The sequence below is a fragment of the Trachypithecus francoisi genome, unplaced genomic scaffold, assembly GCF_009764315.1.
Source record: "Trachypithecus francoisi isolate TF-2019V2 unplaced genomic scaffold, Tfra_2.0 Lachesis_group0, whole genome shotgun sequence".
Classification (NCBI taxonomy): Eukaryota; Metazoa; Chordata; class Mammalia; order Primates; family Cercopithecidae; genus Trachypithecus; species Trachypithecus francoisi.
Genome location: NW_022681453.1, coordinates 156,095,122 through 156,114,332, shown reverse-complemented (window position 1 = coordinate 156,114,332; position 19,211 = coordinate 156,095,122). Strand labels below are relative to the sequence as shown.

The 19,211-nt window shown below is 42.9% G+C and overlaps 1 protein-coding gene across 2 annotated transcripts in view; it reads left to right on the top strand.

Moving 5' to 3' along the window:
- CLDN18 (claudin 18) overlaps positions 1 to 19,211 on the top strand; it is a 33,976-nt gene that overhangs the window by 7,371 nt on the left and 7,394 nt on the right. The window contains exons 1-3 of one of the 2 annotated variants that reach the window (XM_033212551.1): positions 4,314 to 4,747; positions 17,698 to 17,862; positions 18,649 to 18,766. In XM_033212551.1, coding sequence (XP_033068442.1) covers positions 4,528 to 4,747; positions 17,698 to 17,862; positions 18,649 to 18,766 — 503 coding nt within the window. In that variant the 5' untranslated portion in view covers positions 4,314 to 4,527. Of the gene's footprint in view, positions 1 to 4,313; positions 4,748 to 17,697; positions 17,863 to 18,648; positions 18,767 to 19,211 lie in introns of those variants that run through there. The other variant, XM_033212552.1, reaches the window with a different exon arrangement.

Below are 19,211 nucleotides of genomic sequence, written 5' to 3'. Positions count from 1 at the left end.
ATTAAGTGAAAAGAGCAAAACATCAAACTGTATTATCCTTTAATTATGTAAAAAACACATACAGAGAATTGATAAGAAGGAAGTATGCCAAATATTTTTGTCTAGGGTTTAAAATTGTGAGCAATTTGTTCAAATTCTCTCCAAATTTTCTATTATGAACACCAAAAGGCGAAATTAAAACTTAGGGATATATAATGTAGTAATATTTTTGAAGAAAAAAATTAATAGATATGTCAATTATTTTTCTCAATAGTGTATTCATTTTACTTCTTCCTAATTCCTAGCTGTAATATTTTCTATTGTTATCTATGCCACCCTTTTTTGCCTAATTACCATAGACAGTGTTATAAAAAGTGGTGGAAATGTTTTCTCCAATGTCAGTAAAATAATATAAGCTCCTGGAAGCTTACAACCTGAAATGACGCTACCAGGGCTGTATTTAAACGTGAATGTAGGGATGATTTCCCCTAGGAAGTCAGCAAAAAATTTAGCTCCATTTTAAAGGTGATTAAACAAAGTTGTACCAACCCCATTATTGTTAAACAGAATCAGACCCGGGCTTATCTGGTAGAGATACATCCATATGTTTCAATAAAGCCTATTGCCATAAATGAGAAAGTCATATTTTCCTCTGCAGACCCCCATTCATTTTTTGGCTGATTCGGCTAAAATAGTAGTCTGCTCAGAGCCCAGAAAACTTACCAGGAAGTAAAAAATCCTATCTTCCAGGTGTTTTAAAACACGTCAATATTTCTTTCACACAGAAGAAGAAGTCTGTAGATTTACAATTTCCCTCCTCTCGTTCAGTCTTCTGCCTAGGAAGAGATAGTCTTAGTTTATCCTTTAAAATTAACTTTTTCTATTTTCAAAAAAGTGACACTGTCTCCATTTCAGCCAAGAAAGAAAATTTAATTCATTATTATCTGAGTAACATTTTTCCCTATTTTGAAACTCCGCAGGAAAACATTTGCATAGGGAAACTGGAGGAGGAACTGCCACAGATGAAAAATAGATAACTTTAATCAACTATTGTTTTTATTTTTCCATCTTCAATCTATGTTTTTGGTGGTATTCTAACACATGTACATGTATTGTTGGGATAGGGTTAGACAAATGTCATAAATTGAACATCTGAAAATCAAACCGATAGAGCTTTTTAGGAATAAAAAGAGGCCGGGCACAGTGGCTCATGCCTGTAATCCCAGCGCTTTGGGAGGCCGAGGCGGACGGATCACGAAGTCAGGAGATCGAGACCACGGTGAAACCCCATCTCTACTAAAAATACAAAAAATTAGCCGGGTGCGGTAGCAGGCGCCTGTAGTCCCAGCTGAGGCAGGAGGCTGAGGCAGGAGAATGGCGTAAACCCAGGAGGCAGAACTTGCAGTGAGCTGAGATCACGCCACTGCCCTCCAGCCTGGGTGACAGAAAAAAAAAAAAAAAAGAATTAAAAAGATACCATTTGACCTAGCAATCCCATTACTGGGATTTATATATGGTTTATATACCCAAAGGTATATATGGATTTATAATGGTTTATATACCCAAAGGAATATAAACCATTCTACTATAAGAACACATGCACATGTATGTTTATTGCAGCACTATTTATAATAGCAAAGATGTGGAACCAACCCAAATGCCCATCAATGATAGACTGGATAAAGAAAATGTGGCACATATACACCATGGAATACTATGCAGCCATAAAAAGGAATGGGATCATGTCCTTTGCAGGAACATGGATGAAGCTGGAAGCCATCATCCTCGGCAAACTAACACAGGAACCAAAAACCAAACACCACATGTTCTCACTCATAAGTGGGAGCTGAACAATGAGAACACATGGACACAGGGAGGGGAAAAACACACACTGGGGCCTCTTAGGGGTTGGGGGATGAGGGGAGAGAACCTAGATGATAGGTCAATAGGTGCAGCAAACCACCATGGCACATGTATACCTATGTAACAAACCTGCACATGTATCCTGGAACTTAAAGTAAAATAAATTTTTTAAATGAAATAAATTTTTAAAATGAGGATAAAAAGCCCACCTGTTGGTTGAAATAAAAGTAAGATAGACTCTGTCCATGGAAACAGTGGTAGAATCATTCCTGAATTATTCCAACAACAGTTTTCAACCTAATTGGTCAATCTATGCCCACCAGCAGAAACCAGTGTCACTTTTGGCTGTCCCCTTCCCTCCTTTTAGAACTGGCCTTGTAACTCAACTCAAGGGATACACAGCCATCAACACTTCTTCACTGTAAATCATGTAACTGTTGCTTACCCTCTTCTTTTAGGCTTTCTGGCTTATGCTTCACTCTCTAGAAACACTGATCACAGAACCTAAAGTAAGGTGTGCAGTGAAGGGGAGTGTTGCCTCCGTTCAAATTATGGGTAGTTCTTCCCTGTTTGCTTTCTGTGTTTGCTGGGAATAATGCTGTGGGAGCGGTGGCTGGGTGCACCCAAGATAACAAAATGTCCAGGCACAGAGGCTTGTTTCCTGGAGAACCAGGAAGGTTCTCCAGATTGGAGTGTGTGAGTGTGAGTGTGTGTGTGTGTGTGTGTGTGTGTGTTTCAAGGCCTTGAGGTCCAGATTTTGGAGAGTCTCATTAAAATGTCCCTGGAGGGCCAGGTGCGGTGGCTCACGCCTGCAATCCCGGCACTTCGGGAGGCCGAGGCAGGCAGATCATTTGAAGACAGGAGTTCGAGACCAGCCTGACCAACATGGTGAAACTCTGTCTCTACTAAAATACAAAAATTAGCTGGGTGTGGTGGCAGGTGCCTGTAATCTCAGCTAGTCAAGAAGCTGAGGCAGGAGAATTGCTTGAATCCAGGAGGTGGAGGTTGCACTGAGCCAAGATCACGCCACTGCACTCCAGCGTGGGTGGCAGAGTGAGACACCCTCTCAAAAAAAATAAATAAATAAAATTTTTAAAAATCTCTGGAGGCTGGGCACAGTGGGTCACGCTTGTAATCCCAGCACTTTGGGAAGCCAAGATAAACAGATCACTTGAGCTCAGGAATTTGAGCCCAGCATGGGCAACACGGTGAAACCCTGTCTCTACTAAAAATACAATAATTAGCTGGGTGTGGTGGTATGCACGTGTAGTTCCAGATACTCTGGAGGCTGAGGCATGAGAATTGCTTGAACCCGGGAGGCAGAAGTTGCAGTGACTCTGATGACACCACTGCACTCCAGTCTGGGCAACAGAGCAAGACTCCATCTCAAAAAAAAAAAAAAAAAGGCTCTGGATTCAGAGGCCAGACATACCTGACCCCCACATCTATCAACCAACTCTCTAGCAAAATTTAGTTGTATAGACAAAACACAACACCTGATGTCTTCAGCCAAGTCTCTCTACTGTGATTATACAATTCCTAATATTTTGACCAATTCTAGTGAAAACTTTTCTGCAAAATGTAGAAGATAGTGTATGAGATCTGAAAAGGCTCTGGAGTGTTCTAGTTTAGATCTCACATGTTGTGGATGAAGAACCTGTGACCTACAAGGGCTTAGGAGTTTGCCCCCAACGTGCCCAGCACATGGCAAGTTAGGGGCAGCGTCAGGAGCAGATCCTAAGCCTCTTGGTGACCAGGCGAAGGACTTCAGTCCAGCTAGCCCTGGTCCCTCCTCTGGCCTTTGTGGGACCTTCTGTGCCAGCCACAGAGTCCTCATGTGGTTGTTGTGGCACCAGTGAAAGCATGAGCTGGAAATCAATGGGATCCCTGGCTTTCTCTCATCCCAGTTCCAATGCTTGTGGACCAAGAGCATAGCTCTAGGATTTGGTTTCGTGTTGTCAAAAGTGGGGACAACTTTGCCTGCCCCTGCGGCTCCATATGGAAATAGAGAAAGAGCGCTGGACTGGAACCTGAGGTGGGAGCCCCACCCCTGCCCGTTTTTAGAGTATCTGTGGTTCCAGGCACTGGGACAAGTCCCTTAACTTATCTGTACTTTTCTTGACTCACAACCGAAAAAATGGGGATAATAGTACCTACCCTACCCATTTCTGTAAGATCAAAATGGGAAGATGTAAGTGAAAAGTCGTTTATGAGTTGTGAAGAGAAAATGTGAAAAATCTGGTTTAAGACAGGGCACAGTGGGTGCTTCCCAGGGCCATCTTAAGCAAGGTCAGCCAAAGTGGTCTGCAGTCACGTTCCCAGTGGTGGGGATAGTCAGCCTCTTCTCCAGAAGACGGCACTCTCGGAGGAACCAGAGCTGGAGGGAGGCCGGTCCGGCCTGGAGCAGGGAGTCCTTCTGCGCCCTGGCACGGCTCTGCGCCGAACCCACCCGGCATGCGGAGCGAGGACAAGTGCCTCTTGGGCCCGCTTCTCTAACAAATGTAAAAATAATGCCCTTGAACCAGGAGTGAAACTGAGCTATCTAAGGAAAACACTGTGAGCAAATACTGAGAGCCTAGGGAAACCATCTGATTAGAAGAGCTCCCCTCAGGAGCGCGTTGCTGCACGCCTTCGGCAGCAGGAGGGCAGCAGCTTCTCGCAGCGGCAGGGCGGGCGGCCGGGATCATGTCCACCACCACATGCCAAGTGGTGGCGTTCCTCCTGTCCATCCTGGGGCTGGCGGGCTGCATCGCGGCCACCGGGATGGACATGTGGAGCACCCAGGACCTGTACGACAACCCCGTCACCTCCGTGTTCCAGTACGAAGGGCTCTGGAGGAGCTGCGTGAGGCAGAGCTCGGGGTTCACCGAGTGCAGGCCCTATTTCACCATCCTGGGCCTTCCAGGTAGGCACCGCACACCCCGGGGCAGGGCCAGGTGATCCAGGTGAGCGCAGGGAAGGGGGCGTTTGTGCTGAGCCCCACTCCCGCCTCTGGGTGAGGACCCTGGCAGCTCTGGCTCAGAATAAAAGGTGTGAATAAAAGGAGAAGCTGGCTCGCGTCAAATAGGGCAACAGTCATACAGGAGAAAATCGGAGGATTAATACTGAAGGTGACGGAATCACTAGTAAGGAGGCGGGCCTCAAGAGGAACAGGTCTACTGTAAGGGTATGTTCATGATATCTGGAGTAAACTCGTGTTTCTCAAGGAGAAAATAAATTGTGTGCATGACATGCATGTGGCTTGCTCCTGCCTGCACATACATGGCAGCAGGGAAGCAGGATGCTGAGTATTTTGTTATATCTGGAAAAGTTTATTGAGAGCTAATTTCATTTTCTTTCCATTTCAATTAAATGTTTCAAAGTTGGAGTCTCTGTGGGTACCAAAAAGAATGTTGCCATTAAATTATAAATATTCTTTCTCTGCATTTGTATTCAGAATATCTGGTATACTGTCCTAAAAATCAATGTATATCAAAATATAATTATAGAATTATAATTATATTATGCCAAAATATAAATATAATTACAAATATGACATCCTTTCACCCCTAAAGATGAAATAAATTAAACCCCTGCTTTTAATACAGATAATTACTTCAAATATGCATCATAGCAACTTTGCATTCTGAATAATATGGGAGCTCTATTTGTATTTTTTAAATGCAAACAAGAAAATAATAGATCAAGCTAATTAGTGGCTCTAAGGGGTGGCCAAGATGTGAGTGTGATGGAGAAAGGAGAACAATGTTAAGTTTTGCCTCTCTGAAACAAATGCCTTTTATAAACAAGTGGATGGAAATAAATTTGCAAGAAATTGTGAAGAGGCTGCAGAGCCCTTGAAACTGAATTGAATTGTGAAAAGCAATTCAACTAATCCAAGTTCATTTTCAGAAAGAAATAGAAGATGGGTGTCAGAGTAGAAGAACTGGATTATTTATTCCGTTTTTTGGAAGCCACTCATTGCAGGACCAATAGGATCATTGACTCTGTGGAAAGACCTGCTTAGGGAAGCAAGGGAGGTAGAACCTGGCCAGAAAAAAGAGAACCAGACTGAGGAAGGATTATGCTGTAGTGGGAGGGGAGAGGTGAGACTCAGGAAATGCGACACGGAGTATTGAGTTGCTAATTATGTCTAATTTTAACTATCATATAAAGAAAAAGATTGTCCTCATATTCAAAATTAAGGCATGATATCTTATGACTTCATGTTCAATAACCTCTCCCCAGGGCCCTACTACATATTATCAATCTCTTGCTCACTCTGTATCACAGTCTCCATACATGGGGCTCCTGAATATTCCCACTCTCCTAAATGGGCAAACCCCATTGCCTCCACTGTGACTTGTCACTCCTATTCTATCAACAGATCCTATCTCCATGACACCCTCTTAGAATAGCTCCACCTCTCCCCCTTGACAGAATAAGATTCTCCTCCCTGCTTTCCTGCTAAGGTCAAACTCTCCTGCTAAGGTCAACCTCCCCAGCAGGGCTCTGAAGGCCTCATGCCACCTGTCTGGGATCATGCCCTGTTGGTCATCCCCTCCCCTCCTTGCCTCTTTCATCTCTTCTCCTCACTTATGTATATGGCCTCCTTTCCGGGGAAATCTGTTGATCCTGATCATTGTCAAGTTCTGTCTCTCTCCTGGGTCACTGACAAACCAAATTAAAAGACTAAATTTTTCCACTACCTCTCACCCTTAACCTTCCTCAGTCTGGTTTCTATCCTTCATCTCTTTAGAACGTTTGCTTTTTTGACCATAGCAGAGGATGAAGAGGAGTCTTTCTTTCAGTCACTAACTCCTAGTTCTCAGTTCTCATCCTCTTAGACATTTCAAAACCCAACCAACTTCCGTGGTTCCCCATTCCCAGCTTAATTAGGTACACACATAACAGCCTGACACCAAACCTTCCTAACCCCTCACCTAACTTCCCTGGCGGTCTCTTACTCCCCCATCCTGTTTCTTCTGTCCTTTCAGTATACCCTGGACTTGGTCCTGGACACCCATTGCTCATGCTCCCCTGAAATCCCCCCTCCACCACCCCAACTGTCCTCTCACAAATCTTCCCCTACACCTCCTGAAGCCCCCAAATTGAATAAAGATTCCACAAGTCTCTGTACCAAACCCAGAGCATTCTCATAGCATTGAGCATATTCACTCCTCGTGACACTGCTCTCAAATCTGAGAAGCATTTATTGCATACCTACAAAGAGTACACAACACAAAACTGGCCTTGTCGGCACTGTAAATTCCAGTGGAGGGGACAGGCATGTGCGTGAATATCAAAGCAAAGGCAACACATGACATGGAGCTTTGACACAGATGTTTGGAGCACCGGAAAGAAAGTGATTATTCAGTAGGAAGAGTCAAGAGGGGGGAAAATCAGGACAGTTTCAGTAAGGGAGTTTTGTTTGAGTACGAACTTTAGCTTATTAACTTGGTTATTTTTACATTTGTCTCATTCAGCTTCTATGTGGCGGTTCCCTTCAGCTAGATAAGAATTATTTCCCCAGTTCCCAGAAAAGGGCCTGGTAGAGTGAGTATTCAGCAAAGGATTGATAAACTAAGTTGAATTAAATAGTACAAATAGTTCATTTTAAGTGTTTATGCAAGCCATTGAACTAAAAACAGGTTAAGGTCTTCCCCCAAAAAAGGACAGTAAATCACTTTTGTACTACAAACTTTTTGTTATTATGGCTCCATATATACAAAAGGACCTGGTCCTCCTCCTGCCTGGAACAGATTCATTGTTCATCCAATCATGTATTTAACAAATATCTCTTGCATGCCTACTGTGTTGCAGAGGCTAGAGTTCAGACTCTATTAGTCAGAGTAGTTAAGGTCTGCTGCTGCAACAAACAAACCTAAACATCTCAATGGCTTAACACAACAAAAGTTTACTTCCTGCCCACATAAAGTCCACTGTAGGAAGAGCAGCCTCCTTGCAGCTACATTATTCAAAGTTGCTGGGGCAAGAGAAGAAAGGCTTGAAGGAGGCACAACAATTCTTAACCGCTTCAGTCTGAAAGTAGCACATGTCACTCACAGTGCATTGGCCAGAACTAGCCATATGGCCCCAGGAGCTGGGAGATGTAGGAGCACATAGCTATTTGGTGAGCACCTACTGTCTTTACCACAGGGAGCATTTGAATAGTAACTGCCTGGGCTGCAACACATCAACCACACTTATTTCAGTTCTGCCAGACAGATAATTCCCTGAACATCAAATAGTCAAAACCAATGAGATTGCAGAAGAAGATATACCATTAATTTATATTCAAACAAATATGATTGAATTATATGTGTAAACTATCATCTGATATAAGATAATATATAGTGTGTAATTCAGAGCTAGACATTTTGGTAGGGATAGCCTGGAATCAGGAAAGAGGAGGGGTTTGAGGTAAATTTCTACAATGTAAAAATTCCCTAGCATTTAATAACAGAGGAATGTAAATATGGCCATGGGTGGGGGGGGCAGGTAAAAGCACATTTTTTTCAAAAAGCAAGGAGGAAGAAAGGAACAGTGGATGAGGGAGAGAGGAAGGGAAGGTGAGAAAGAAGAAAGTAGAGAGGGAGAGAGGAAGAGAGGTGGGAGAATTGGTGATGCTAGGTACTTTTATTCCATGTCAGACCAGACAAAGACCTCTTAGAGAGGGAACCCAGTTGCCACTCGTGGAAATATGAGATGTTTGAGACCCACAAAAGGAGAGGTCCTTGGCTCTCTGAGAAGGATTTTAGGGAAGCTGGAAGAAATGACTTCCTCAAATCCTGTCTGGAGGATAGCAAATGTAAATGTCAGGGCCAGTAGCAATGCATTGTGGGCTCTTGGAAACTGTTGATCACAAGATCATCTGTTGGTAAGCTCTGTCGGTGGTAAGATTGTGGCCAGAGGACTCTGATATGCCTGTCTTTCATCTCCCACAAAACGCAGCATGGCCCACAACAAGCATAGGGGGTTGGGGAAGTAGGAAGTGGGTGCTGCTTTGTGTCCTGTCTTCTAGTTGTGCTGTGAAAAGTCAAGCTGTGCTGAACCACCATGGGAACTGGGGGAGAGTTCCCAGCAGCCACCACAGAAGTGTACCCCAGTTCTGCCTATCTGAGTTGAGGGAAGAGGATTTCACCAAAAGCCAGAAAAGAACACTTCTTGGGATTGAGTTTGCAGAAAAGGAGGTACTTTAAATCACTGAAAATCTGTGGCCTTCAAGAAGAGTGTGGCCTTAAAAGTAGACAGTCCCCATGCAGCAGGAGTGGCTACGCTACAAATTGGCACCCCAAAATACAAATATCTATTTGATGATTTACATAAGGAATGGGCAGGAGCTGGGAGTGGTGGCTTACACCTGTAATCCCAGCACTTTGGGAGGCCAAGGTGGGAGGATTGCTTGAGGCCAGGAGTTCAAGACCAGCCTGGGCAACAAAATGAGATCCCATCTCTACAGTAAGTTTAAAATTTTTAAAACTAGCTGGAAATAGTGGTATATGCCTGTAATCCCAGCTATTCAGGAGACTGTGGCAGGAAAATCACTGGAGCTGGAGTTAGAAGTTGCAGTTAACTATGATCATGCCACTGTACTCCATCTTGGGCAACAAAGTGAAACTTCATCCATCTCTAAAAATAAAATATTTGAAGAGTGTAAGAATGGGCAGGAAGATTACCAGGAGGAAAAGGCTCGAAAGAAACTCAAAAGCTAAAGGCAACAATGCAAGGAGATAAAACAGCCCAAGAGGACATTTGTGGGGCTCCTAAAGGAGCTGGAAGGAATAACAATCAGCCAGGACCTAATGCCTAACTTTCCATCAGAAACAGCTGTGTAAAGTATTTTCTTGCGCTTGACGAGGAACCTGGGAAAGACAGACCTGAAGCAGAGGAGCTGGATGAAATGCCTGGAGGGAGAAATGTAAGTTTGCAATGATTCTCCCAGAGAGTTTAATTTTGACCTAGAACCCAGAAAAGTATCACTTTTTAGCACGGAAGTAAGCCTTAAAGTATTTACAGAAAGGCAAAAGGCAGATACCTATAATACTTTGGTTAATAATCATAATCATCACTGGGCACAGTGGCTTGCACCTGTAATCCTAGCAACGCAGGAGGCTGAGACAGAAGGATCATCACTTGAACCCAGGAACCAAGGCCACAGTGATCATGCCACTGCACTCCAGCATGGGCAACAGAGCAAGATCCCACCTCAAAAAATAAATATAAATAAATAATGATAATGATCATTATCAGTTATTAAATTCTTCCTAAGCACAATCTCTGTTCTTGCAAAATCTCATTTAACTTTTCATTCATCTGACAAAAATGTATCATGTCTCTTTGGAACTTACAGCTATAGAAGAATGTAATTCAATGCAACAGGCTGTATTGTGTAAACTAAAGATAGATTAATGAAGTAAATGGTGGTGGTAGCAGGACTGCATACTTGTATGTTACCAGCTCTATATAACTGATAGCTCAAGATTCAATCTCATTGTATTCCACACAGTAGATACAGCATGCAGTGCTCTGAGGACAGTGCCAGAAATAAAATAACTATTATTTATTGAGCTGCATATTGGCTCTTCAGCTTAATCTTTACAAAAATCAGGAAAATGTGTATTAGTTTTAGGTTTAAAAAGTTGGAAACTGAGGCTGGGGGTGAGGGAAGGACATGCCCAAGGCCTCATGGATAGAAGATGGCAGAAACAGGATGTGAACATAAGGCAAAGACTTCCAAGTCTGCATCCTTTTCCCCTGCCCAGAACCTGTTTCTAAATGCAGGAATGGGCTGCCTTTAGAATTGAAAAGCTTGGTCTAGGCTTGAGCACAATAAGCGCAGAGGGTATATGGGCGTTGATCCATTTGTAACAGTATCATCAATGATGTGAAATTAGGAGTATGAATTAAGTTTAAAGCATGGATGACTTGCATCCCATTCACACTTGCCTTCCCTGGAAACAGTGGAAAGGACGAGTAAAGGGCCAACAATAAGCAGAATGGAGACGGGGCAAAGATATGGCAAACTCATGTCCCTGGCTCTATAATGTCCCTGGCTTGACATCACAGTCAAGTAATGCTTTTTCTAAAGTGTTTGCAAACATTTTGACTAAATTTGGTAAAGTGGTAAGCCTTACAGTTAGAGGGAAGTGAGCTGGAATCAAGGGCACAGCTTGGCCACCTACATCTCTGGACCTCACTTTCCCCATTTGTGAAATGCCTCACAGTAAGACATTTATATGAAAGTGCTGGGCCAGGCACGGTGGCTCACTCCTGTAATCCCAGCACTTTGGGAGGCCAAGGTGGGTGGATCACCTAAGGTCAGGAGTTCGAGACCAGCCTGATCAATATGGTGCAACCCTGTCTCTACTAAAAATATGAACAAATTAGCCAGGCATGGTGGTGTGTGCCTGTAGTCCCAGCTACTCGAGAAGCTGAGACAGGAGAATTGTTTGAACCCAGGAGGCAGAGGTTGCAGTGGGCTGAGATCACCCCACTGCACTCCAGCCTGGCTGACAGCAAGACTCTGTCTCAAAACAAACAAACAAACAAACAAAAAAAAAAAAAACAAAGAAAGTGCCCTGTGACCCATTTACAAGATCTAGCTCTTGGTATCCCTAAATCATCCCTGCTGTGTCTACATCACTCAGGGCTCTCAAACACTTAGGACATTTGATCTTCTAGCCTTTTTTCCTCCAAACTCAAAAACATTTTATGAATTCAAATATCCAAAGGCAAGATCACTTAAGGCCCTGTGTTCTCCCTTCCCATCCCCATCCTACCCATGTTCTGTACACTTCACTATATCTCAGCCCCTCTGCAGGCACTGAGGGCCTTGATTTTTTTTTTTATATGACTATCTACATTTTCCCCTTTCTGCTTCAGTGTGTAAAAACAACAGCCACTGGAGAGTCACAGAGTTTCTAATCAACCCATAAATCATATTTACACACACAGGAGTGAAGTTTTAAACCAGACCACATTTAATCCAGAGAACAGTTTCACAAAACCTTCACAAAATCTAAATCAAAAATCCATAAGGGAAAAAAATGAGACTTCTCATAAGTATCCTTCTTAAAAGAGCTTGTCTGTTTATTTCTTGCTATTGGCTGAATGGTTTCACTGGTTGTGAAAACAGTTTGCCTTTCCCCATTTTCCGGAAGAAGAAACCAGCCCAAGAAGGTGAAGTGATTACAAGTTAGTTATAAAGTTGGGGAGTCTATTGGTTTTCAGTAAAGCTGCTTTCTCTCTCTTCAAAAGAGAAAGATATTTCAGCATCAGCATGCCTCTTCAAATACGTGGACAAACATCTAAAAGTTACACGTTATTGTATATGATGAAGACACCACAGGGAGCTGAGAACAGGTCTACACAGCTCAAGAGAACCTGCAACCTAGGTAAATGAGGCTGCTTGCCCTGATTTCTCAACGAGAAAAGCTAGGAACCAAAATGCCTGCTCAGTTTGCAGCTGTGGTGGTCCCCATGTAGATGGCAGGGGCAGCTACCACAAAGCGTCATGCCCTAGGATGGCCTAGTCAGTGGTGCAGCATCATTTCTTGGTGGGGAGACACATCATCAGAGTTGTAGTTGGATCTCACCTTAAAGGATGTCTTAGACAGTTCCTGCTGCTGTAACAAGATTACCTTAGACTGGGTAATGTATAAACCACAGAAATTTATTCTCACAGTTCTGGAGGCTGGGAAGTCCAAGACCAAGGTGTCGGCAGATTCCATCTGGTAAGGGTGCATGCTCTTCAAAGATAGTGCCTTTTACTGTGTCCTCATATGGCAGAAGGGACAGAAGGGCAAAAGAGACAAACAGGCTCCCTCAAGGCCTTTTATAAGGGCACTGATGTCATTCCTGAGGGTACCTCCTACAGACCTCACCTCGCAGTAGTATTGCACTGGGGATTACGTTTCAACATATAAATTTTGGAGGGAAAGACACATTCAAATCATAGCAGAGGTGAAGAGGAAGGTCAGTGAAGATAGAAACCCACCTATGCTGCCTCTCCTATCAGCTAACTCCCCTACTCATTGAGAGTCTTGTGTTCATTTTTCCTGATCTTCCCCACTACTTAGGTGCTGCTAGGTCCAAGCCTTTCTTTTCTTCCTCTTTTCAAATTTTCTTCCCCTCTTGCCCATAGCAATTCACACACATGGCTGTTTCAAATCCTCAACCATATTTTATCATCATGTGAGAGGATTCACGTTTGTATACAGTTAGTACAAGTCAAAGCTATGTGGAGTTGCCAAGGGATACGTTGTTTTTAGGGAAGGAGAAGAAACTGATATTTATTGAGCCTGGCTTAGGTTTATGCCAAGTAGCATCTGATCCTCACATATCTATGCAAGAGATATCTTTGACTCCCTCCAGAACTGAGGACTCGTTTTCATTGAGCTTAAATGACTTACCTAATAACACTCACCTGGTGTCACATTGTTCTATAGAATTTTACAAGGTACTAAGGACTTCTGTGTTGATTTCCTGGAATCTCTAGAGAATCTGGCGTCTCCCATCTTATTCTCAAGAGCCTTTCTTCTGGAGTCTGGCCTCAGACTACGGTCTTCTGAGCTCCCCTCCTTTGGACTCCTCCATTAGCTCTCTTGTCTCCAGTCTAGGACCAAGCTATGCCTGAAGGTATGGCTCCTCCCACCCCCCTACTCCACCAGGGCCCCAGTCCAGGCCTTTGGCTGCTGGTGAACTGCTGTCCCATCATCCTCACTCCCACTTCCACTTAGTGATGCCAGCCCCTGAGAACCCTCTTTCAGCCCAACTCTCCACTCCGAGTACCTCTGCCGAGCCCTTCTTGAAAGCTGTTGTCTCGCATTATTCCTTGAAATTTTGTTATTGAATGATTAAATGAAAATCTCTGGGGGTGAGAACAAACATTAATATTTCTTTAAAACCTCCCCCAGAAGATGCTCAGGTGCAGCCTGTGTTGGAAAAAACCACACCCAAGAGCACCTCACCTGTCAGTTCACAGCTACTTGGGGAATTAAGGTGTTTTGCAACAGGGAGGGAACACTGAGTTCCCATTTTTCTGTTTGCTTCTTTCAGCCCTGAATCCTGCCCACCCTTCAGGTCTGATAACACTTCATTGTTCATTGGGAAGAATGCTGTAGTCACACTTTTGGTGCAGGGAATCAGGCTTTAGAGCCTGTTGACTCACCTGTTATCAGCTGATAAGCCTCTTGATCAGAATATCAAGTAAGAGACAAAATGGCTAAAAGAGAAACCTACCTGCTACCTACTTTGTGGCAGTTTTCTCTGTTTACTTATCTATAGAGAAGATTAGGATCCCAGGTGGACCATGCAGGTGGAGGGGAAGGTGAGTTTACCACCATGAATCTCCATGGTCATTACTAGACATAGGAGGTTTCTAGCCATAAGCAGTGGAGCCAATTTTCTCCCACTTACTGGCACCTGCCCCCATGACAGTTGCCAGTGGGACTAAGACTGATGATCGTTGTTTGTAGAATTATCTTCCCAGCAGAGAAGCAAAGTTAAAATCAGAAGTTTCTTTAGGGAGAAGAGAATCAGAATCAAGTATATAGAGATCAATGGGATAAAACTAGAATAGGTGGACACTGTCATTCATACTTCAGACAGATATCTGGTGAGAAGGCTGCTAGGGCCTCTGTTCCTCAGACATTGCAGGAGGCACTTTAACAAGTTCTACATTATCTAACTCTCCTTTTTCAAAATTTCTCATTGATTGCCGATTTTTCTGGCATGACAAATTGCTTTATGATACAAACACACCTTAGAGTGAATATGCTGACAGCTCCACTGATGTTTGACTCAGATGCCCATGATGTTGGCTGTTGTAGGAGAGGGAAATCTTCCCAAGGTGACTGGAGAGAGTCCTCTCCCAGGACTGCTGGAGGAGATGGGAATGCTGTCATCTTGAGAGTCACATTTATAAATAATCTACCAGGCCAGGTTATTCCCTAAGACGATTTGGAGAATGTTTTCTTCCACATTCTTAGCATCCATTTCGGAGCATGATTGTTTATGGCTGAGTCTCCAAATTTGGAGGATACATTTTGTAAGAGTTTACAGATCCTTGTACCTGATGGAAGGCAGGACCTGTTTTTCCAGAATAAGGTGCCTCAAAACAATGTGCTGTGATGGAAAAGTAATGATTTTGAGGCAGTTTTGGATTTGACTCCCAGTTCTGCCTCCTTTCCCTTGATGTGTGTCCTTGGGCAAGTTACCTCACCTGAGTCTCCATTTCTTCAACCATAAAATGGGTGATAATTATATTATCTGCATCGTAGGGTTTTTTTTTCCCATGGATTACATTTTTTAATGTCAGAAAATTCCTTACTAGCTTTCACTCAAAAGTAGCAACTGCCTGTGAAAACTAGGGCAGGACAGAACTTTCTGTTTTGTTCACAGTTTCCTCTGAGCCTTTTGCCCATAGCCCTATAGGCAGATTCCCTCAGTATCTCCTTCACAGAGAAAAAAACTGATAAGCATTTCTCCTGTTTCTTTTCCATTTCCAAATTTCAATTTTGCCTGGGTATTATTAACTGGTCTCGCTGAGGGTAGGAATGACACCTCCTTTGAGTGTACCCCACAATCCCCTTCTAGTTAAAACTTGGCAAGGTCTCCATCTGCATTTCTAGCTGGCTCCTGACTTGCTCCCTTGGGTCCAGGTGACAGGGGGAGCCTCATGAGGGTTTTGCTTCTCCTTTTTAAAAAATTCCTTCCTGGAAAACTACCCACCAGGATGCTAAAGGTGGCTATCTCCAAGAGTTGGAATAGCAGGTTATTGTTTTTTATTTCCTGTTTATAGTTTTCTATACATCCTGAAATTTTTATGTTGAGCAGTTATTGTTTATATAACTAGGAAAAAAATCAGCAATTTCCCAAAAAAGAAAAATGATGCCCTTTACCTCTTCTCTGATACCACACTGTGGAATGCAATGTCTTTGCAGCTGTAAGACTTGGTGTGAGAGGTCCCCTCACATCTGCAAGGGGCTTCAGCAGCACTCTGGTCATGACTTCGAACCTGGAGGGCTGGAAACTCTCCAAAAACAATAAGACTTTAAAGGTTAGCATGTCTAGACACTGATGAAACCATCTTTCATAAGTTAGAAACACTTGATTTCAAGTAACAGAACCCCAACCTGAATTAGTTCAAACAGGTAGGGATTTAAAAAAAAAAAAAATAATAATAATAATAATAGTAATGGTGCTGGGATAGCACCTGAAACCTAAGGAAAGAATGTATGTGGACCATAGGAAAAGTTGGAGTCAGGAGCTCAAACACTGACTGTCAGGGCTCTCTACCTTCCTATTGGGTTTGGTCTGCTTACCATTATACAGCAGCTCACCACCTGAAGGAAACCATGGACTCCCAGGACAGCATCTTATACTTTCAGCCCCTGGAGAGAGACTGGCCGGATGCTCTCTGTGTCCAGCACAGACATTCTGTATAAGTGTCTCATCTGCCTGGTTTGACTCAGATGCCCATGCTGGATTAATTTGCCTTGGTCAAGGCACCGGGTATAAAGTCAGGGCCTAAAAGATCAAGGTCAGTATCACTACTCAAAATAGGGCCTGTGTACCAAGCTGGCGCACAAACTATGTGTTACCCCCTGAACAGTTCTGGTACCAAAATCGAGAATAAATATTTCTAAACATTTATAACAATTTGACATGTCTGTGACACTCAAGCAGGTGATTTTGTATTTTGTCAGGATGTCAGTTTGTGACAGATTGGAAATTTAAATTTTTAAGTAGTTTGAAAAACACTGATGTAAGACATGGCAACTCCTTCAAAAATCATGGACTTAGGAAGAAAGGGGATATACTGGAGGGATAAAATAATTGGTGTCTAGCACATAGGTATCTCCACACAGTTTTGCAGTTCAGCTCCACCCTACCAACCCACACTAGGGGCCTTGCCTACTGGAACACATGAAGGACTAATTTGTCTTCCTTGTTAAATGATTTATACTTGTAATAGACATGCTTAGTGACTGTCGTTCCCCACTTTGGCATAAGCTCCATGACAACAGAGACCATGTCTGTCTGATCTGTTGTTAACTACTGTCATCCCATGGCCAGTCAGGAGGGCTCAGTAAACAATGGTTGCGATGAGTCACAGCAATTTAAGGATGCACTAGAAACAACTTGGGATATATCTGGAGGTAAGGACACTGCAGAAGAGTCCCTGTAGGGCCTATACCTACGACTGATTCCTAGAAAGGGAACTGCTGATAAACTGGTCCAGTTGAAAGGCCTAATATTGTTATATTGATCTTTTTATATACATCTGAAACCTACAGCTCACCATAATCTTAGCAGTTCCTTTTGGAAAGGGACAAAGTTGAGTATCCTTGGTATATCACTTAGCAATCTTGGCTTCATCATATGCTATAAATGAATTCTTGGTTTCCTAAAGTGGACACAACTATGTAAAACTTTTATCACATACGGAAGCACAAGAGAAGAAAAATATTTGGGTTAGAAGTCACAGCTATAAGCTCTATCAGTAATTCAAACTCTCACCTTAGACAAACTATTTTCCCTTTCCGGATCCCAGATTATCAAGCTTTAAAAATGAGGAAGCTGAAATAGGTACAATCCAAGGACCTCCCCAGTTCCAACCATCCATAATTCTCTGATTCTGTAGACATCTGAGTGCATGTCCTTCATCAGAGAATTGTAAGTGATGTATTTTGTATTTCCCACAATTCCACATCCTTTGACAATGGCAAGGTTCACAGTTTATGGACTTTGCTGTCTCTCAGAGGTTTGGTGCAGGTTAGTTGTGGTTGCTTTGTTTTATTAAACCAGAGCCTAATCAAGCGTGCTGAGCTGGTCTGATTTGTCTGCTGTGTCTTGCCCCTTGTCCCACAGCCATGCTGCAGGCAGTGCGAGCCCTGATGATCGTAGGCATCGTCCTGGGTGTCATTGGCCTCCTAGTATCCATCTTTGCCCTGAAATGCATCCGCATTGGCAGCATGGAGGACTCTGCCAAAGCCAACATGACACTGACCTCCGGGATCATGTTCATTGTCTCAGGTAAACACAGAGCCTGGAGTTCCTACTTCTGGAATGTCAAAGCAAAATCATTCTGGTAGAGAAAACATGACTCCTCCCTACTCCTGAATGTGGTTCAGAACTTTTCATACTGAGATTCATGATCTGAGTGTGGAGGCCCAATTGCGTATCATGAGTACTAAGGTCCGTCTTAGCTGCCACTCCAACCCCAATAGAAGAGGTTCTTAGCTGGATTCAGTAGTTCATGTCTATAATGTCAGCACTTTGAGAGGCCAAGACAGGAGGATCACTTGAGTCCAGGAGTTCAAGACCAGCCTAGGCAGCATTGTGACACCCCATGTTGATTAAAAGAAATGATTTTTTATTTAAAAAAAAAAAAAAAAAACTTAGCTTTTGAATCTTAAATTCAGCTGGAAAAAAAAGGTTCTCAACCCTAAAAGAGTCATGTGACTTGATCTCTAAAAGGCATTTTTTTGGCAAGTCTTTAGAAAGTGATTTTAAGGGACGATATCTTGACATTACCAAAGAAACAGACCAAAAATATTTGGACTATTGAGCCTTGGTCCCAAGATGCATGAAAAATTTCTTTCTGTACGCACACCTATCCTTCCACAATTAGCGAGATAAAACATTCTAAGCACCTATCACAATGTTTAGCACATAGCGAGAATTCAGTAATCAATGCTTGGTTATAAGGATACAATATTCTGCAGCCTACTCATCTAAACTCATCTAGGCATAATCTGCCTCAGAAACATTGTAATCCCTTGAAACTAACTATGGAGACTTCTTTTTCTTTGCCCACAGGTCTTTGTGCAATTGCTGGAGTGTCTGTGTTTGCCAACATGCTGGTGACTAACTTCTGGATGTCCACAGCCAACATGTACAGCGGCATGGGTGGGATGGTGCAGACTATTCAGACCAGGTAACCTCCTAATCTAGGTCTCGTCATTCACCATGATGAATATTGTTATAAGAATCTGATTAAACACATGCGCCTAATGTGACTGTCAGTGCCTGAAATACCAAAAATTTATCAGAGACAACCATGCCGTATCATAAATCAACAATCACCTGTAAATTCATAAACTTCATTTCAGTGAAATATCCTTGGTGATATGACTTGAGGCTGATCTGACATTTGCATTGAAATACGGTGACAGTTCATAGTATTTATCTAACACTCTTACACAAGCCCCATTGTGGTGGCAATGAAACAGGCACTATTAACCCAGGCAAGTAAATGAATATCAACTTACATCTACAGTCCATAACTGGGACCTGGCTAGGAATAGGTAAACGTTTGAATAGAAATCAGCAAGGTGCAGTATGGGTGAGAAAAGTGATGTTCCTTTCTGGTATAGCTGCCT